The 22,255-nt window shown below is 38.6% G+C and overlaps 1 protein-coding gene across 19 annotated transcripts in view; it reads left to right on the top strand.

Moving 5' to 3' along the window:
- Positions 1 to 22,255, top strand: part of LOC309884532 (potassium voltage-gated channel subfamily KQT member 1-like) — a 527,319-nt gene that overhangs the window by 56,900 nt on the left and 448,164 nt on the right. For 18 of the 19 annotated variants that reach the window (XR_014318640.1, XM_082773603.1, XM_082773607.1 and 15 more), the window contains 7 exons: positions 207 to 285; positions 6,771 to 6,867; positions 10,189 to 10,329; positions 17,744 to 17,854; positions 18,808 to 18,903; positions 19,767 to 19,895; positions 21,711 to 21,873. Coding sequence is in view for 18 of the 19 variants with exons in the window: in XM_082773603.1 (XP_082629729.1) it covers positions 207 to 285; positions 6,771 to 6,867; positions 10,189 to 10,329; positions 17,744 to 17,854; positions 18,808 to 18,903; positions 19,767 to 19,895; positions 21,711 to 21,873 (816 nt within the window). In the remaining variant the exon portion in view is untranslated. The remainder of the gene's footprint in view (positions 1 to 206; positions 286 to 6,770; positions 6,868 to 10,188; positions 10,330 to 17,743; positions 17,855 to 18,807; positions 18,904 to 19,766; positions 19,896 to 21,710; positions 21,874 to 22,255) is intronic. The other variant, XM_082773605.1, reaches the window with a different exon arrangement.

Genomic DNA, 22,255 nt, shown 5'->3' with positions numbered 1-22,255 from the left:
TTTTTTTTTTTTTTTTTTTCAGGGGGGTGGGGGTGTTTGTAATTATTACATTAACTTACTGCCCACCAAATTTCAGCTAACTTCATTTCTTTCCTCAGCCTATATTCATTTATCCATTGTGTGTTTCAGTGCTGAGAGCTAACATTTAATACATTCTTTCATCTTTTTTTTTTTTTTTTTTTTTTTTTTTTTTTTTTTTTTTACAGATCTAATTGTGGTAATAGCCTCAATTATTGTTTTGAGCATAGGATCTAATGGGCAGGTGTTTGCCACCTCTGCAATAAGGTATGTTCTTCTAGTGACTTGCAGCTCTTCACAACAACACAGACATAAATCTAATATAGGAAAAGTTGTTATAATGAAACACTGAGCAGCAGAAGATGCGTTATTGTTTGATCACTGCTTGGGTAACAGGAGTGCAGAAACAAGGCATATGAAGAATGGTGTGAATGCCAAAGCCAAGAGGAAACAACTAAAGAAACATTACATTCTATGTAAAACATCAAACATCTCTCTATGTAAGACAAAAGAGCATTACGGAACATCAGTTTATTTAAGAAGTAATCCAGACAGCACTTAACTCAGTACTTTTTAAGTATGAGTAATTACTTTGTTTAAACTGTAATTATGCTTTGGTGGATTTGTTTGGCACAAGTAACTCATACCATACATGAACCAGAAACATTTGATGTCTAGTGTGTTTGTTCAGCTTGCATCAAGTACTGCAGACTTGTTCAGGGAAGTAAACTGAGTAAATAGAAGAAAGGGAATGATAAGTGGAGTAGGTGTACTTCCCACTCTTTCTAACGTAACTTGCAAGATGTACTGCATTTTCTGTTACAAACCTCTGATTTCCCCTGCAGTCTGATCACTGGGATTTATGTACACTAATCTAGCTGTGTAAATAGTGAAGGGAACTATATGTATAAGGTGTTTTTTTTTTAAGTATTCTGTTACCATAGAACATTAATCTTTACATGACAATAAAATCCACACAGGAGAAGAGGAGGGTAAAAGTGAAAATTTTAAGGATTTTGTTGTATTTAACAAACTGTGTAGGAAGGGCTTTAATGAAAACACCTGCTGTGTGTTTATTTACGAATCCAGTTGGCTTTGGGTTCAGTATGTATGTCCTTTCCTGGTGTTAAATTATACAGTCACTGTCCTACAACTCAGGATGCTTTCTACCAGACGTATCTCTGCAGTGATGTTATTGCCCCATTGAAAAATCATCTGGGACAGGCAAGTCTCAGTCTGAAAGGTTCTCTGACAATGCATTCTGTGATGCAAGTAGCTGTTTTGGAATTAAGAAGGAAACATAGAATCGTAGAATCATTAAGGTTAAAAGAGACCTCCAAATATCATCTAGCCCAACCATCCCCCAACCACCAATGTCACCCACTAGACAATGTCCCCAAGCACCACGTCCAACCTTTCCTTAAACACTCCCAGTTAAGGTGACTCCACCACCTCCCTGGACAACCCATTCCAATGCCTGACTACTCTTTCTGAGAAGAAATGTCTCCTCATTTCTAATCTGAACCTTCCCTGGAGCAACTTGAAGCCATTCCCTCTTGTCCTATCGCTAGTTACCTGTGAGAAGAGGCCGACCCCCAGCTCCCCACAACCTCCTTTCAGGTAGCTGTAGAGAGCAATAAGGTCTCCCCTGAGCCTTCTCTTCTCCAGACTAAACAACCCCAGTTCCCTCAGCCACTCCTCAATTTCTTTTTTCTTTTCAGAGGAAAGGAAATGGGGTGTGCATATTCAGAGGCTGTGTAACTCAAGTTTTGCCTTCACTATTTTACTCTTTTAAATCTATCCTTGAGAAACTTTCTGTGCCTGTAACACGCATGTAAGAACTTGGCCCGTAGTAACATAATAGATCTTAACATCTTAGATACAATAGAGACAGGAAAATCAAGAACTGCCATTGGGTCAAGCATCAAAAGAGTGTCTAACAATTATACAGGAGAGCTGTGTGACTTTCACCTGTTCCAACATCAGCAATCAATGACGTAAGTCCACTGGTACACACCTTTGGTAGTCTTTTAATTCTTTGTTGACTCCTGTTTAATTATCAGGTATTAAGTGGTTATTTTCAAGTTTTTGAGATAATTAAAACTATAATTCTAATGGCATATCAAAGAAATAAAAAAAAACAAAGTGTAATCAATCATTTATATGTCATTTGATAGTATTATTGTCTTCTTCCCCCATAAATGACAAGAATTTGATCATCTGATTGGCAACTGTGAAAGCTCAGAAAACTTGCTTTGTGAATAAAGGAAATGTTGGATCATTCAGAAGACAGTATGCCTTCTCTGTCTGAGTAACACCAGTGACTGAAGGACATCATCATGCTGAGGGTCTTGACAGTTGATGTAGCCTGGAAGAATGCAGCTAAAGTGGGAATGAAATAAGATGACTGAACTAAAAAATACTACTACTAATAATAATTGGGGATAGCAGAGGTAAAATACTATCACAGAATCACAGAATCACAGAATTTCTAGGTTGGAAGAGACCTCAAGATCATCGAGTCCAACCTCTGACCTAACACCAACAGTCCCCACTAAACCATATCCCTAAGCTCTACATCTAAACGTCTTTTGAAGACTTCCAGGGATGGTGACTCCACCACTTCCCTGGGCAGCCTGTTCCAATGTCTAACAACCCTTTCGGTAAAGAAGTTCTTCCTAACATCTAACCTAAAACTCCCCTGGCTCAACTTAAGCCCATTCCCCCTCGTCCTGTCACCAGGCACGTGGGAGAACAGACCAACCCCCACCTCACTACAGCCTCCTTTAAGGTATCTGTAGAGAGCAATAAGGTCGCCCCTGAGCCTCCTCTTCTCCAGGCTGAACAAGCCCAGCTCCCTCAGCCGCTCCTCGTAGGACTTGTTCTCCAGACCCCTCACCAGCTTCGTTGCCCTTCTCTGCACCCGCTCAAGCACCTCGATGTCCTTCTTGTAGCGAGGGGCCCAAAACTGAACACAGTACTCGAGGTGCGGCCTCACCAGAGCTGAGTACAGGGGGACGATCACCTCCCTAGCCCTGCTGGTCACACTGTTTCTGATACAAGCCAGGATGCCGTTGGCCTTCTTGGCCACCTGAGCACACTGCTGGCTCATATTCAGCCGACTATCCACCATCACTCCCAGGTCCTTCTCTGCCTGGCAGCTCTCCAACCATTCCTCTCCCAGCCTGTAGCTCTGTTGGGGTTATTGCGCCCCAGGTGCAGGACCCGGCACTTGGCCTTGTTGAACTTCATGCAGTTGACCTCAGCCCATCGGTGCAGCCTATCCAGATCCTCCTGCAGAGCCTTCCTACCCTCAAGCAGATTGACACACGCACCTAACTTGGTGTCATCTGCAAACTTACTGAGGGTGCACTCAATGCCCTCGTCCAGATCATCAATGAAGATATTAAAGAGGACCGGCCCCAGCACCAAGCCCTGGGGGACGCCACTAGTGACTGGCCTCCAACTGGACTTGACTCCATTCACCACGACTCTTTGGGCCCGGCTATCCAGCCAGTTTCTAACCCAACGAAGCGTGCGCCAGTCCAAGCCAAGAGCAGCCAGTTTCTTGAGGAGAATGCTGTGGGAGACGGTGTCAAAAGCCTTGCTGAAGTCAAGGTAGACCACATCCACAGCCTTTCCCTCATCCACCCAGTGCGTCACTTTATCATAGAAGGAGATCAGGTTCGTCAAGCAGGATCTGCCTTTCATAAACCCATGCTGACTAGGCCTGATCGCCTGCTTGCCCTGCAAGTGCTGCATGATGACTCTCAGGAGGATCTGCTCCATGAGCTTCCCTGGCACTGAGGTCAAACTGACAGGCCTGTAGTTTCCCGGGTCTGCCCTCCGGCCCTCTTGTAGATGGGCATCACATTTGCTAGCCGCCAGTCAACTGGGACCTCCCCCGATCACCAGGACTGCTGATAAATGATGGATAGTGGCTTGGCCAGCTCCTCTGCCAGTTCTCTCAGTACCCTTGGGTGGATCCCATCCGGCCCCATCAACTTGTGCACATCCAAGTGCCATAGCAGGTCACCAACCAGTTCTTCGTGGATAGTGAGGGCCACATCCTGCTCCCCATCCCCTTCCACCAGCTCAGGGTACTGAGTATCCAGAGAACAACCGGTATTGCCGCTAAAGACTGAGGCAAAGAAGGCATTGAGCACCTCTGCCTTTTCCTCATCTCTTGTATCTAAGTTTCCCCCTGCATCCAGTAAAGGATGGAGATTCTCCTTAGTCCTCCTTTTTGTGTTGATGTATTTATAGAAACGTTTTTTGTTATCTTTAACGGCAGTAGCCAGATTGAGCTCCAGATGAGCTTTGGCCTTCCTAATTTTGTCCCTGCACAGCCTCGCTACATCCTTACAGTCCTCCCTAGTGGCCTGCCCACTTTTCCAAAGATTATAAACCCTCTTTTTTCTCCTAAGATCAAGCCACAATTCTCTGTTGAGCCAGGCTGGTCTTCTTCCCCGCCAGCTCGTCTTTGGGCACGTGGGGACAGACCATTCCTGTGCCATTAAGATTTCCCTCTTGAAGAGCACCCAGCCTTCCTGGACGCCTCTGCCCTTCAGAACCGCCTCCCAAGGGACTCCACCAACTAGTGTCCTGAGCAGCACAAAGTCAGCCCTCCAAAAGTCCAATACAGTGGTTTTACTGGTCCCCTTCCTGGCCTCACCAAGAATAGAGAACTCCACCATTTCGTGGTCACTCTGCCCAAGACAGCTCCCAACAATCACATCCTCCACCAGTCCTTCTCTGTTTGTGAAGAGAAGGTCTAGCGGGGCACCACCCCTGGTAGGTTCACTAACCAGCTGCGTCAGGAAGCTATCTTCCACGCTCTCCAGAAACCTCCTAGACTGCTTTCTCAGGGCTGTGTTGTGCTTCCAGGATATGTCAGGGAAGTTGAAGTCCCCCACGAGTACAAGAGCTGACGATTTCGCAACTTCTGTCAGCTGCCTGTAGAACTCCTCATCCGTCTCCTCATCCTGGTTCGGCAGTCTATAGCAGACCCCGACGAGGACACTAGCCTTGTTGTCCCTGCCGATCCTAACCCAAAGGGACTCGACCTTGTCATTCCCAGCCTCGAGTTCTACAACATCAAAAGATTCTGTAATACAGAGAGCCACACCACCACCCCTTCTGTGCTGCCTGTCCCTTCTAAAGAGCTTATAGCCAGGCATTGCAGCACTCCAGTCATGAGACTGGTCCCACCACGTCTCCGTGATGGCAACCAAGTCGTAGCCTGCCTGCTGCACGATGGCTTCCAGCTCCTCCTGTTTGTTACCCATGCTGCGTGCATTGGTGTAGATGCACTTCAGCTGGGCCATTGCCTTATCCTCCGGCCTTGCCATCGTTCCCCCTGGCACAGCCCCAACAATCCTAGCTTCAGCCCCATCCCCCTTCCTACCTAGTTTAAAGCCCTCTCAATGAGCCCTGCCAGCTCCTGGCCCAGGATCCTTTTTCCCCTAAAAGATAGGGACCCGTCTGCGGCCATCAGGCCAGGTGCTGAGTAAAGTGCCCCATGATCAAAAAACCCAAGATTTCTGCGTTGGCACCAGTCCCGGAGCCACATGTTTAACAGGTGGGCTTTCCGTGTCCTCTCTGTACCCCTCCCTGCCACCGTAGGGATGGACGAAAACACCACCTGCACTCCCGCTCCATCCACTAACCGACCCAGTCCCCTAAAGTCTCGTTTGATAGCCTTCAGGCTTCTCTCTTCAATGCTGTCACTGCCCGCCTGGACTATCAAAAGAGGGTAATAGTCAGAGGGGCATACCAGGTTGGGAAGCTTCCTGGCAACGTCCCTGACCCTGGCCCCAGGGAGGCAGCAGACTTCCCTACGGGTAGGGTCAGGCTGACAAATAGGGCCCTCTGTTCCCCTAAGAATAGAGTCTCCAACAACAATAACCCTCCTGTCTTTCTTGATGGAGGCAGTCCTGAGGCGTGGAAAATTTTGAAATATATATATTTCAAATATATTCAAAAATATAAAAAAACTATAAAACTATATAAAAAAATAAAAAAACTATATTGAAAAATTTTCAGATAGGTGAATTCAACATCCTTTTCTACTATTTACTATTTTGTTTCAATGATAAGATAGTAAAACAAGGGCAGGAAAATGAAGTTCATTGCAAAAAGTGTCAGTAGAAGGAAATACTTTGATTGAATAGATTTGTTGAAGACCCATGCTGATAATTATTTTTCTTTAGCTGAAAATGTTCAAAGTTTATGCTTCAGTTATTTTCCTAAAATCATCTATCTATTTCCAGTAAGATGGTTTCTATTACTTAACATGAAGGACTTCAGGAGTAGAATATGTTTAGTTCACATTCTGCTTTTGGCAACTAGAGGAAAATGTTTTCTCATATTTATATTAGTAAAGTTTGAAGCACTAGTTTTGCTTGGAAAGAAAGATTTGAGAATCATATTTAGGTAAACAATGTTAGGTTTCCTTCAAGTTTTAAAGTATATATTTCAGAAATTTCTTGCCTTTTTTTTTTTTTTTTTTTTTTTTTTTTTTAATTGTTGTACAAGTCTATATTTCTGAATATACATGTATTTGCACAGAATGTAATGAGATCTCAACATGTTGTCTACTGAGGCTTCCTCTAGTCTAAGATGCTATCTTACTGGGGTCAATACCTTTGTCTTAATTTTTCTGTATGTTAGTGAACATAGTCAATTCTGTATAGGCACAAAAGTGTTGATCTCAATCACTGTTTCAATTTAATGTCCTATTTTTCTTACAGGGGAATCCGGTTTCTCCAGATACTTCGCATGCTTCATGTAGATCGACAGGGAGGCACTTGGAGACTACTAGGATCAGTTGTTTTCATACATCGTCAGGTACTAGATCTTTAAAGATCCCCTGCCTTTTGTTTACTCCAGTATATCTTTTCATGGACTTAAGAACATAGTCTGGTTTAAATTAACACTTCTCGCAAGAGGAAAAATACTTTAAAAGACCAACATGTGTTTCTACTTTTAAAATGGGAACACTGTTCTTTACTTCAAGTCAGTGGTTAGCAGTGCATCGGCATCAGCTTTTTTTTTTTTTTTTGAAATTAATTGCTATACTCTTTTATCTTGTCCTTCAGTATAATTTATTATATTCAGTTATGAACGCTGTCTTTCATATTGCAAATACTGTCCACGGTCTTCACATCTTAGATTGGTTGTTCTGTGGAAAAAAATATATATATGTGGAAGTACTTTGATTGAACAAAGTTATTTAAATCATCCTCTTCTGTCTGAATAAGGACATTTCTAATTCATTCTATAAAAAATTATACTATGTTGTGATAATATGACAGGAAAGCAATGATTTAAGCAGATAGACAGTTAAACACAGGTAAACATGGCTGTAAATAGTTCTTTGTCTGCCAAAGTTTGGAAACAGTTATTCTGTATGAATGTTCACTAAAGTTTAAAAGCTTAAATGTTTTAGTTCAGACTTTTAAAATGACTGGCTTTTTGATGTTTTATGGAGCTGACCATAATGTTTATTATATAGACATGTTAATAAAGTTTTATCAGTAACCTTTAAATTGCACACCATATTATACCTGGGAGGGCTACTACTGTGCTATAATTTTTCACATCAGACTTCTAAGGGTGGTTCATAACTTGCTCCTTATGAGTGTAGATTTATTCCTCAGATATTGACAAATAATTATAGATTTCCACAGACATTCTTTCATTTGCTTCATTCTGTATGTAGAAAATTACCTTTTTTTTTTTTTTTTTTTTTTTTTTTTAGTGTTATGGGGCAGAGAATGTGAGGTACTTAACCCAAAAGAATTATGTTATGTTCCTTTAATTCCTTTTATTTTTCTTTCCAGTAGTGTAGGAAATTTTATGCACTTATGAAGCCATTGATGCACATAGAGGTTTTGATTTAAAATAATCTTTTAAAAATGCTTTAGCATAAAATCTACTTTTGTCCTGTACAACAGGATGAATTTTAATGCCCTATGACTGTGTAGTCTTCATTTACTGTGGTCACACTGCCTAGATATCTAACTAGGGCAGAACTTGAATCCAAATATATGTTCTCAACTTTTGCTAATTTTAGTGACAGAGGTGTTTGAGAATACTCTTCTTCCATGGGTATTAAAATTTTTAGTCAAGAATCTTGAAATACCATCTCCTAATTATAATATAAGTCTTAAATGTCACAAATACTAGTTCAACGGTTTGAAGAGAAAAACAAAAACAAAAACAAACAAACAAACAAACAAACAAAAAACACAAAACAAAAAACAACAAACTAAATGAAAACAAAAAAACTTGAACTGAATTATAAATAAATGCACCTGAGGTTCTGTGAATCCAGTGTCTGTGATGATATATAAAACTCTACAGATCTGTAGAAAGTATCAAAACAGATCACCCATTAACACATAAAATAAAAATAAAAATAAAATAAAAATAATATACACAGTTCTGTATTGACATTGGGCAAGTGTAACTGAAACTGTAGGATGGTATAAAATGGAATGAAAAATGGAACCTTTATCCCTGTCCAGATTCTGAAAGATTATTTTTTTTAAAGAAAACCAACAAAAACACCTCATGATTTTTCTTTACAGACAGAGTACAAGGTCCTCATTTATTTGTTGAGTTTGGTTTCAAAACCAAAATAATAGGACTCTAAATCCTTAAACAATATGAAAAAATAAATTCACATCTTTGTGAATTGTGAAAATAACAAGCACTTGGACCTCTGTGGACCCAGAAGAGATTACTAAATTTTCCACAAATGCTTTCCATATGTTTTGGAATTTTTCATATAGCTGTATTAGCTCACTCAGGCCCAATTTGGCTAGGGTGCTCTTCTATTTTCAGCAGGTTGAGCTTATGTGAACATTTCTTGCCAAAAGCAACAAAACATGAGTCAATATCATATGTGGTGATGGAAAGACATGGAAAAATCATGCAGCTTACTGAAAAATGAAGGTAGCCAATCAAGCACCAGCTTATGAGTATCTCTAGGAGTTTTATTTATTCCTTACCTTGTTTTGTGTGCTGTTCTACTGCTTTCAGGAGGGGGTTAGTGATGAGCTGTGGTTTTGTGGTTTTCTTGTATTTTTTCTAAGTGCTAATTTTATTTTGTTTGGGACTCACTGTAACTGAACATATAAATTTGTGTAATTTACAAAAATATGTTGACTTCAGTCTCTCAATATTCAAATTCACTGATGTGCACATGTGCATTTTATTTCTGTTGTTTCCTTTGCATATATATATATACATATATACATGAACGTCTGTGCTGAAAACAGTAACTTGTATTAGGCCATGCTCTACATTGCTAAGTTCTTATCTGTTAAAAATTCATATCAACTTGAAGTTCTAAGGTCTGATTTCTACAAAATATTCTCTTATATTAGATCATATATCAGTTCATACTATTTGGTATTGGTAGATTCCGTCCCATCCATATGTTTGAAATATGCACTATTTTAAAATCTATGCTGTCTCTTAAATACAGTGTGTATTAGATTGCTGTCACTGATCTTAATAATTAAGTATGGGTGTGTAGTAATTTGTTCTGGTATATATATATGTGTTACCTTCAGTGACATTTAGAATGAGTCTAAGACAACTACATTTGGATCCTTGTTTCTTAGGATAACACTGATAAATGCAACAAGTCAGTCTTATGGTCAGTCTTATGCAATCAAAATATAGGATGTACAAGTTGCTTTCTTAGATGTGGTCACAATCAGAAGAACATGGCCTTCGAGTCATAACAGTTATTTTACAATAGTGTTCATGAAATGTATTTCTAAAGCAGCGCTTTACTATTTCTAATATGTATTAACATTTGCTATTCTGAGTGGACAATTAAATGGAACAATTCCCATTCAACCCCATTTAAAGGACATGAAACAGGACAGATGTCCTGCCCTACATTTAGCAGTACAAATGACTGTGTAAATGATGGCTTCTTCTTGCTTTTTCAATCTGACATAAATAGAAAACAAAACATTGGCTTACATGTTTTACTGGAAGCAAATTTCATACCTGAAATGAAACATGAATTTTTCTATCATGATGAAAACAAACAAACAAAAAAAAAAAAAACACAGATATTTATAATGTTTTTTAATAGATAATATATGATTTAAACCTTATGTACTAATTTATTTTCTCTTTTAATAGGAACTTATAACTACATTGTACATTGGATTCTTGGGATTAATCTTTTCATCCTATTTTGTTTATCTTGCTGAGAAGGATGCAGTTGATGAGGATGGAAAGACAGGTTTCTCCAGCTATGCTGATGCCCTTTGGTGGGGTGTGGTAAGTCTTTATCAGAAAAATATGTACTCAAACTAAATGTGCAAGATTTTCTGTTGAAATTGTGACCATTTTCTCTTTTTCAAAAATCACATTTGTGTAAGGAACACACTTGTGTAGGGAAGCTTGGCACCTTTTCAAAAAGGATACCAGGAAAATAATGGGAAAATAATGTAATAAATGCAATTAACTTATTTTGGTGTTTGATACCAAGTCTTTAGCTAACTAGCCTTGAAAGCATACAAATGGAAAACATATATATATATATAAATAAAATTTAAATCCTTGTTTCAAAAAGAGTGTAAGTACTCCTTGAATCCTACACCACTTTTAAACTCCATTAAATGTTCTGCAAAAGGTTCATAACTTTTAAAAGAATATTCTGTTTGTGGAAGCTTGACTCTAATTTTTAATTTTTGGATCTCTTTGTTCTCTTTGTCTTAGTAATAGCACAGACTTTGATGCAGGTTACAAGTTACTGTGTTTTGAATGATTCCATGATTAACAGTTATGATAAATAACTCCATCAAAAGCAACAGACAAATCTCAAATTTATCAGCTACTTTGGACAGCAGTCATGATCAGTGTTAATCTTTGGTTAAATAATGATAATAAAGAATAATATGAAGGATGAAATGGAATTATGAGAGCAATGTGATAATTATTGTTATGCATGCCAAGAATCAGGTGAAAGGGGAATAGATAGTTATAAACAGAATAAGAAACACTCCCTTCATATGGCTCTTCACATCATATTTCTTACTATGAGTCATGCTTTTCTTCCTTGTTAGCTGTTGCACAAACCATTTCTGCTCTTGTGGTCCATTTTACCACTAGAGAACCTTATATGTTTTATGAGATGGCCATCTCATTATAACAAACCCAAAAAGATTCATCACAGTGCTAGTGACAAAGAAAAATGAGAAGACTAGAACAGATGAAGAGCCACCATCCCTCAGAGAGAGAGTTTCAAGGTTGATTTGAAATGTAATAAACTGGATTTGTTCTTAGATGACAGACTTGAAAAATAACAATATACTTATTAGACAATAAACCAATTGTTTATCTGAATACAAATAAACTGATGAGTAAGTCTGGGAAGAAAGACACAACGTTCCTAATAGATGTATGTTTCTAATCCTTAACTTGGATGCTGTGTAAGCCTCTACTTCAGTGAAGTATACAGAAATATATATTATATTACATGTACCCTGAATTACACTTTATAAATGGTTCAGTATAAAAATCTGTTAAGCTTTAAATTCCTGACATTAGGTTGTCAGATAGTCATTTCTTTTGTAGAGTATCCCTGATACCTATGCAAAAGAGTACACACTAAAAAAGGTTCTATTAAAAAAGAAAAAATCCATTAAATGGCCAGATGGACCTAATTATCTGACCTAGTGGGAAAAGAACAAAACCATGGAATAACTCGTAGAAGAATCACTTGTTAAACTCCTATACAGACATATGACAAAATTTTCAGTAAAACATAAAGCCCCATGGTTATAAACATGATAACCTCTAACTAATGGAAGAAGGGAATCTATATCCCAGAAGCACAGATTGTTGTATTTTAAAAGCAAAAGTAAACTATTAGAGTATAATTGATGTTATGGAAGACACCCCACGTCTACTTTAAGAAAACAAACCTGTAAACAGGCTCATGACTGTAGTAGAATGCAGTGGAATGCAGCTACTCTTCCTGTTACCAATGATATAGCTGAACTGCCTGCAAAGTACCTAAATTAAAAGTGGAGCTGCTTGTGGGAACTTTAGCAGCATTAGGGCTCCCATGAAAGTCTGAACTCATTCAGATAAATCTATGTGAAATATCTCATGATTTTTTTCTTTCATAGTAAAGTTACAAAGAGCTTTGTAGCACCATGTGAATTAGGATGAGAGCAATGAAAGAAATGGATTGCATATAGTTTATTAACAAAAAAGTCTTAATTTAATGTGTGATCATTAAAGTATGGTGATTCATGTTTGCTCTGCAATATGTACTTTCTAGGGCTGTAGCTACAAAAGGCCAGAAATGACCAAATTTAGATCCAAGTAGGTTGAAAGAGGAACCCCTTGCTAGGGGAGCTGAGGGGAGCTAGGTAAAGTGAAAAACAAACAAACAAAAAAAGGATTTTCAGCAATCATTTTTGTGAACTATGTTTTTTAACACCTAGTTAAGTCAAAGTGAACGCATGCATGGATTATTCCTTCATGTAACAAAACTTCCATGTGAAGCAAATGCACTTTTTTTTTTTTTTTACCCTTTCCTCCTTTCATTTATTTATTTAACCCTCAGTGTCCTGCACCTACTTTATGAATTGTATTGAATATGGATATGGACTAAAAAACATTTTATAAAAACCAGAAGCTATAGCCTAGATTCGAGTAAAGAGTACAAAATTAAGGAGGAAAAAAAAAAAAAAAAAAAAAAAAAAAAACAACAAGGACATGTTTATACATATTTTATTAACATTTTGGACTTAAGGAATTTACAAGAGAGTTCAATTGTCATCATCAAGAAAGTATAAAACATGCATTACTATACCTTGCTGAGGTAGGTGGCTTGGAATCTCTATTTGAAAGTGTAGATTTATGCTTTGCAAAGTGTTCATTGGGTTTTGTTGTTGTTTTCCAAAACTTGACTTGTTTTGTGTAACAGCACGATAAAATCAGCTTTGTCTCTCTGTAACTGTGTGAGGCACATGAAGAACACTGTTTGAATTGTTTAAGCTTTCCAGACATCTAAGCCTCCTCAGCACTAGTGAGTCACGGTGCAGGTGCAGTTCACAGCTGGAAACAGTGACAAAGGACAAAGTGAATCAGTTTCTTTTTCTTTTCAAATCTTCTGTAACGTAGAAACACAGATGTGGAGTTACTAGGGGGTGAAATTTGATTTCACTTTTGCCTTTCAAAACTTAACCACAGGAAAAAAATAATCTTGCTAGCAAGTATTTGAAAGTCTAATGTGTCAAAAACCACAGAGTGTATTATGGGTAACATTTTGCTTTGAGTAGAAAGTGCAAGCTTGCTGAACTTGATACAAATGACCTGAGAGGTTTAAATATGAAGAAAAGGGAAAATAAGGAATGAAAGAGAGTTGGAATCAAATGCTAACAAGGTTCACCCGCTCCAGTTAAATGCAAGGTGGTTTCACCTAGATTTGGCAGATGTGCAGATTAAACTGCAGACATATCAAAGGCTTGTGGTGTTTTATATGAAACTATTTTCAGAAGTTATTGTATGTTAGAGCAAATGCTGAAGCATTTCTAATAGAACTGTCAGCCTGCCAGAGTTGTAACCCATGTCACAGTATTTTTTCCGTCCTTTCAGAATATTTTTCTTGAAGAAATAAGGACATGTTGGTCCCTCCATTCTTGCCTCTTGATGTTGGTAAAACTTATTGCTTTTGCTACAAATGTGACTGTTCTATACAATTGAACTTGAGTTAAATAGTGTCTCCAGTAAAACATTGTTAACTGGCAGAGGTCCTTGGGAACAATTGCTCAGAATTTCCAGTAGTAAATTTCTATACCAGAGGTGGTGGTCTGAACCCCTTTATTTTTAATACTTTTTTTTTTTTTTAATGTGTGCAGTTCTGGTTCTTCAAGCTTCAGGACACCTGCCTGTCTTAAAGCATGTGAGAAGCTGTGTTGTCTTCTACTAAATTAGAGTTCTTGCGTTTTTGAAGTGTAAATGTATGTTTTCAGAGGCTGCATTAGAGCATGTGCATACCAGCTGGAATGTGCCATAGGAAATCTGTGTTAAGAAGCAGGTGTCAAAGCCTAGTTATTAAACATTCTCTGGGCAAATAACTAATAAATTCTGGATGTACAAGGAAAAAGAAATCTGACTGTGATTAAGAAACACAGAGCATTATATTATCTATAATCCTTTCCACATACTTCAATGCACTAACTAGATTACCAAGAAGGAACCCTCTTAAGGTAGCAAGGGAGAAACTTTCTGAGACATGTTCAGGCACCTGCAGGAATCTGCAAGCCAAATGCATACCTCCTAGAGAGATGAAAAACAATATTTTCTGTGGTTATGGTTTTCATGCTATCTTCCATAGTAACACTAAGACAGCTCAACATTACTGCAGTTTGTTTTTATGTCCTCAGTGCTGGAAAACTCAAACACACAGAGACACAGACACACACACACAAACAAACAAACAAAAAACAAAGCAAAATAGAACAAAGAGACAAGAAGACTTTCATAAGTAAGAGGAGGAAAAGGAAGGAAAAATCCTAGACTTGAAGGGGTCATTCAGGTGCACTGAGGAGCTGAAAAGCCATTAAAGAAACACTATTTTAAAACCCTCCACTCTCTGCTGACACATACTGTGTTTCGAAGTTTTAGGGGGTATGCTTTATTTCTGGGGGCTGGCAAACTCATCTGTTTGTACTGCTGGTAGTATGCAGTGGCTGAGTCATTTCATGGGCAAGCCACACTATGTCTGGACAAACACCTGACAAGACAGGGTTCCTGCTGAGAGCAGCCTGCAGTTCAAGGTAATAATATTCATTAGAGGATACAGATACTACAAAGTTAACTTCATCAAATGAGAAATTCATGGTGAATAAACACAAGTCTGATTTTTTTTTGAACTTGGAAAATTTCAATTTGATAGTAATTAGTTATTTTTCCCTTCAAATTCTCCTTCCAGCATTCTGCAGAACTGCTGTCAGAGCAGGAGGAAATATATTGTTCCCATGGCTTGATTGTTGATATAAATATATATTTTAATTTCCTCAAAAGCCTATTTGTGAATAATATCTAAGTGTATGTCAGTGACTTTTCCCATAACAGGCGATATTTCCACACCCACTTTTACAGTCAGTGTAGATTTATATGTCTCTTTTATGTCTGTTTTGGCTGTATTTCTGCTACCACTCAGAGCAAAGTGAAGGGAATCAAGTTTAGAGCTGGAGCTGCCAAATAGTAGTACTTTTTGTTTTGTTTTGTTTTGTTTTGTTTTGTTTTCTATTTGAAGCTCTCTCATGTGGTTGACATTGGTGACAGAAGCCTATATTTCCTCACCAGAAGCTTTCCACCTCTCATGGGTAGAGGTCATCTTTGCTACTTTGCCATACTGCCATCATGCATACTGTAGTGTCAGGGCTGTGCATACCATGTGCCTGACCAGCCACACTTGGAGCATCCCATAACACACACATCCCAGAGGCTCTGTTTAAGCACAGCACTGGGCACTTCCTTTCTGTCTCAGCTTTGCTGAATGGGAGCTGGCCTCTAGCTTGGTCATGTTCTTGTGCTCTAGACCTCAACCTGTGGGCTGACTTATACTCTTGACTTCAGGCTTCCTTCGTTGCCTTCTGATTTGAACTCTCTTTTGGATATGGCTGCCATCTGTGAGGTTAGGTACGGGGTAGGGAGGCCCATTTCTGGACATTTTTGGAGCCCCTTGGCTTCTGGCTCACCTTCTCTGTGGGAGCAGCTGTCTCTTGCTTCGCTATAAACCCTCCTGAGAGACCAGCTTTGTGCTCTGATCTCCCTACAGTGCCAAACCTTTAATGACCATTGGGGTCCTCACAAATTCTTCTCCAGCCTGCTGGGACTCACTAGGGGTAGCCTAACTCTTCTGTCATTCTCAGGCCTTCTGGCTTCTGTGGCTTTTGACAGGTGGCCTGTCCTCTACCAAGCACGAAGTCACTCATGCCATGTCCCTTTCCAGTTTCCTGTCCCTGTTCCAGTTCTATACCCTGGAAAAGTCCACTGATAACCCATAGTGGTGATGTCTCTCTAAGGCAAGTTCCTCCTGATCCCAGACCTCTGAGAAACATGAGGATATTTCTCAGGAGAAGGGAGGTAGAAGAGAGGGTTGTTCTAATGGCCCTAAAGGGATAACTGACTTTAATGGCCCTAATAAGCATGACCTGTAGCATCTACCCTCCCTCCACCCAGGGGTTCTGAGCCTAGCTCTGTGCTCTCATTTCATGCCTAAATTGTGCTGGAGTTTAGGTGATTTTCACCTGAAACAAAGCTACTTTTGGTTGTAGAGTTCCCTGATTCTGACCTGAATATGTAGGGTTACTTTCTGGCTTGATCTTGGTTCTGCCTCATGTTGTGATGTTGTAGACCACTATATATATATATATCACTATGATCTATGGAGATCTATGATCTCTTGGTTGGACCTGGCCACTGTTTTCATATCTTTCCCAGTTGGGTAACATGGAACTGTTATCCCACTTGGCTCTGTGATCAGTGTCCCTTAAGAAACATCCAGCTGTACCCTGACAGGCTGTGAGCAGATCTAGCAATATACATTCCATGGATCAAATGCAATTTTAAGCCTCAGGGAACTGTAGTTGTGAGGGAAAAAAAAAAAAAAAAGAAAAAAAAAAAAGAAAAAAAAAAAAAAGGATTAATAGCATGGGACTCAGCTGTATTTAGTTCTTGGTTTACTGAAATGTTTTCTTTGGGAGTATGTTTCTCATCTTGGTATGAGGGTTCTGCTGTGGTAGTGTTAGTTCTGTCCCTTATCTTTCTTGCCAGTACAGTGAGTAGCTTACCCTGACACAGCTAGTGTTTCTGCCTGACTGCAAATTTTGGCAAATGTTTGTGCATCTGCAATGTGTGACTCAGTGATTTTTAAGGCTTACTTCTCAATGCTGTAAACTATCACAGAATTGTCTAGGTTGGAAGACACCTCCAAGATCACTGAGTCCAACCTCTGACCTAACACTAACCAGTCCTCCACTAAACCATATCACTAGGCTCTGCATTTAAACATCTTTTAAAGACCTCCAGGGATGGTGACTCAACTACTTTCCTGGGCAGCCCATTCCAATGTCCTTCTTGTAGTGAGGGGCCCAAAACTGAACACGGTACTTGAGGTGCTGAGTACACTTCGAGTAGCCGAGTACAGGAGGACAATCACTTCCCTAGCCCTGCTGGCCACACTGCTTCTTATACAAGCCAGGATGCTGTTGGCCTTCTTGGCCACCTGAGCACACTGCTGGCTCATATTCAGCTGACTATCAACTAATATGTATTAAAAATAAAAAATAAAAACAAAAATACTGCAAGCCCATGGTTTCAAGCCCATAGAGTTCATCCTTCCAATTCAGGAGGATGTAAACAGACAGCTACTAACTGTGAGAACAGTCTTCCTGGATCAAGCCTGGTGTCACTTCTCCAGCAGTGGCCATTTGTGAATACCTGCTAAAGAATATAGAAACAGAATAAGCCTTCAGTGATGTTCACTGTACTCCTATGGTTTCCTTACACACAAATCCAAACACCATTGATCCACTTGTATCTCATGATACTCATATCTCCTACTGTTTTTACTCCTCTTCCTTTTTTTCCCTTTTTTAGTTCCCTTTGCTCTTGAGGAAAAACATGTATGGTATTGCAGTGAATAAGATGTATATTTCTGGCCTAGGTAACGGTCACAACAATTGGTTATGGAGACAAAGTTCCCCAGACGTGGATTGGGAAAACAGTTGCTTCCTGTTTCTCGGTATTTGCTATATCTTTCTTTGCTCTACCAGCGGTAAGTAGAACTTGGATGTTTTTTTAAGTGTCTGACTTGGACTGCACAGATAAAACCAGCACCTTTAATAATGGGCTGGGTGTTGCTTCAGAATGTTTATTTGCATGCACATCTATAAATATGTTTGTGTATTTGCGCACATGTAAAAATGAATAAAACTGCTGTCTTTCTACCATAGTCATTTTCTTTAGAGATAAGCATTTTAAGAAGGAGATATTTTCACTACTCTGGAGAAAGGGAGAGATTTATTTCAATCAGTATGTCAGTGGCACAGGTGAAACATCCTTTGTTTCTGCTATTTTATGATTACGTAGAAACTACCTGGGGTATTGAGAAGAGAAGCTGTGCTACAACGAAGAAATTTAGGAAACTGCATTTACTTTTCTACACAGTACTGTAAAGTATCATTGCTGGCCTTTCTGAATCTTCAGATAACTGATTGGGGAACACATAGACAAGAATATAAAAAAAAGAATAAATCATAAAGTATATCTGACTTCTTTGTTACTTGTTTTGCCTGGAAAATCAAACTGAGTTTTGGCTTTGTGTGGGGTGGTTGGGTGGTCTGCTTTTTTTTTTTTTTTTTTTTTTTTTTTTTTTTTTAGAAATTAAAAACAAGTACAAAGAACAGCTGTAGATCAGTCCTATGACATTGGCATTTGCTTCCCCCACCATTGTGTAGGGTTGTCTTTGAAATGTGACTGCCACTTTGTGAATGCCTCTGTGGCTAATGTTACCTATAGACTGCAATAAACACATGTTATTTATTGCAGTTATATGATGCCAACATCAACATGCTCAATTTAAATTTTGTTAGATAAATAGCTTTCTATTACTGTGGATGTTTGAAAACTTGTCTTTTTTAAAATGGCCATTTATTTAATGCATTAAGTGTTTGGCTTAGGTGCATAAAATTACATTGAAGTCTCACCAGTAATTTTATTTATATTTAGGGTATTCTAGGGTCTGGTTTTGCCCTGAAAGTACAGCAGAAGCAACGTCAGAAGCATTTCAACAGACAAATCCCAGCAGCAGCTTCTCTAATTCAGGTCAGACCCCTAGCAGTAAAATATATAGGAGAGTGATGGAGAGGCAGTAGGGCCTAGCAGTTCATGTACTATCTGAGAATCACAGTTTCTGGGCTTTATTATAAATCTATAAGCTGTGTTTAACCACAGAGGTTCTTTGGTACACATCAGTCCCTAGAAAGAATTAGATAACTGCCTGTCCCACATCCATTCTTATGAGTGAACTCAGGAGGCTTCACTAAGCAGACATTCACAGGCATCATAACAGTATTTGGATGCAGCTAAAGTAAACTTAAGCTAGTAAAAATAATAAATTAAAAGCCTTGTCATAATCTTTAATTGTTAACTTCCTTTTTTTATTCCTTTAGGTCCTATGTATTTGCCAAATTCAGAGGTGAAGAATGTGTATATGTATATATGTATAAACACCTCAGTTTAGAAAAATGTCTCAGCATAGCTTTTCATATTATATAAAGAATGCACTAACATGGTGTGCAAATGCTAGAATGTGTCATGCTGCAGAAGAGGGGAAGCAGCAGTGTTATATACTTGTCAGGATTTACTGTTCTGGAGGACGGTTTTCCTTGCTGTGAGCAGTGGTTAGACCCCAGATCCTAGGAGAATACTACGGAGAGCATACTTAAAATTACTGTGTTGACTATATTTCCTGGTGCCTCACTGAAGTTGTATTTAGGGGAAGAGTGAATTTTATTAGGCATGTTTTTTGGTATAGCACAGCAATTGCAGTCAGAAGCCTTTGAATCATATTTAAATTGATTGAAGCTATTGCTGTCAGTTTGGTTTGCAGCAAATTCTGACATGTACATCCAGCAAAACAGTTCCTGCTTATACACTGAGAATATTGTTTTGGTATTTTATTATAGACACTGTGGCGGTGCTATGCGGCAGAGAAATCTTACAGTTCTACAGCAACATGGAAAATCTATGTTACATCACCTGCACAAAACCCCCAAAAACCACCAGCGCCATCTAGCCCTAGTCTGAGAAAACAGGTAACATAGACTCGACAGAGCTAGCTATTCTGTTCTTGGGTTTAATTTTGTTGGATAACTTGTCAAAATCCTTATGAAGAGTCCAAAGAATTTGGAGAGCTGAGAGAGGTTTTCAATGGGACTTTTGTTTTCCTTTTGCCATAGCAGGATCAATTTAGTGTTCCTTACAATATTCCTGAAGGACTAATGCCTTCTACTTTTAGATTTGCCTTGCTGATGCGACAGATGCTTATCCTCCATTATTTTACTCCCTTTGAAGTCTATTCTACCTTCTCAAAGATTGTATAAGTCGTTGATACCATTCTCCATTTTGTATTCATTTTGCACAGTAATTCATACAGGAAGAAAGAAGAAACTAGTTAAAGAAATTACATTCACACTCATTTGACTGAGAGTAGCTGCATTTGTCTTGCTCGTTCACATCCCTCCTTGGTGTTTTATCTTTGAGGGTACATGGAAGTTTGAGTTAATTCCTGAGTATTGGCTGCAGTAAATTGGAATATTTTTTTGTCTGTGCAGGTGGGATTGCCTAAGCATAGGTATGTAGTTTCACTGGCAGGCTTGCCTAGACTTCAGTATGCATTCTGGAGAGAGGGCTGCAACAGGACTAGCTCAGACACATGGATTTTCTAAAGTGGTCGATGGTACCTGCTTTTAGGCAATGAGGTCCCACCAATGCTTGTCACTCAGTGGAGAATTGCAATATGATTACTCCACAGCATGTGCAGTTACCTTTATCAATATGATCTGTGTGCATGTGTATTTTTTGGCTTTAGAGCAGTGCAGTCTGCTCAGTGCTGAGAAGAGCTGTTGTGAGACTAGTTACTCCTTAACTTGACGTATAACAGCCAGGAGGAAAAGGGTAAAGCAGAAGTAAGGCTGAGTACTATGTGTTGCTGAACAACATGCAATACCTGTTGGGAGAATTGGAAAAAGTATTGTTTGTCCTTAGTATTTTCCCTCTTTTTCTCTATGAGTTCCCTTAACATATTATTAAACTTGAACTTCATTATAAATTGCTAACCCTAATTCATTAACTTTAATGGTTCTTTCTTTTCTCTTTTCTCTACTTGGCCCCTTATTTTAAAGACTTAAATGGATACTGATCTTGTGCATATGGTTGAATTTTGTTCCTTAAAGAATTTAGAGTTCCTTTTCCTGTTATAAAAGCCCATGCATGTGGATGCATGGCAGTGCATCCACAATATAAAATAAACTCCCATTTCTACTATTTTTCTTGTCCTGTTTGATTAATTTCAAACATGCTTTTGTTTAAGTGCTTGTGGATCTGAACAGAAGAACTCATTCCAAAAGACAGCGTGGACTGTAATAAAATAGTGTTACATGGTTTTACCTCCTGCTGAAGTACCTAAGTCAGCCCAGCCAAAATCGAAACTTTCTTTAATTGAGATCACCCAGTGCCTTGCTCATATTTCAAAGCCTGCAATTAATTAGCCATCTGGTTAATTAGCAATGAAGAAAAGCTGCACCCAAGCTACTGTATACTCAAATGATTAATAGTTTGTGTGCCTTGAGTTTCAGATACGGCTTGAGAAATTCTAACTGATAAAATTCTAATTGATAACTGATTTTCAGAATGTGCTAAGCATCTTCCCTTAAGAGTCACCCTTACCAAATTTAAAATAATAATCTAAAATGAGCCATTCTGAAAACATTAACCAAGAATGTAGCACTTTTACTGAATTACAATTGCACTGAAAGAAATAATCCTGCTGAGATGAATTTATTGTACAAGGAGGTTCTTTTCTGGTTTTCATAGTGTGTTTTGATATCATCCTCTTTCTACTACCACAGGCTAGAAGATCCAAAAGAAAAGGGAAACCAGGCTGTGGTAATGGTTCTGCACCTGTTATAAACCCAGGAGAGAATGCCTTATCTATTCCACAGATCACTTATGATCATATTGATGAACAAAAAGACAAAAAAGATGTGTCTTTCTACATCGATGAACCAGGAGGTAATTTACTTTTAAGCTACCATTTTTAAGAGAGAATGTTAACATTAACTTAACCAACGAAGAGAAAATTTCTGTGAAAAATAACATAAAAGTAATCAGTAAAGAAAAATGTGTCAAAAATTACAGGGAGACATAAAGTAACAGAAATGCAAAAGTAAATTTTTAGATGTGTGGTGTGAACATAAAAAACAAAAACCTTTTTTGTTTCAAATTCTATATTTTGGAATTATTTCAGCTGGATGGAAAGCTTCCTATGTCACTATTAAACTTTACCTCACATAGAGCCTGAAGAAAGGAAAATAAAATAGGAAAAATAACTTTACTTTTTTACAGCACCTTCTTAAACACTGTGCAAATAAATTGTGATAGGCATAAAATATTT

The sequence above is a fragment of the Aythya marila genome (assembly GCF_965140915.1).
Source record: "Aythya marila genome assembly, chromosome: 1".
Classification (NCBI taxonomy): domain Eukaryota; kingdom Metazoa; phylum Chordata; class Aves; order Anseriformes; family Anatidae; genus Aythya; species Aythya marila.
This window is presented reverse-complemented; position numbering and strand designations above follow the sequence as displayed.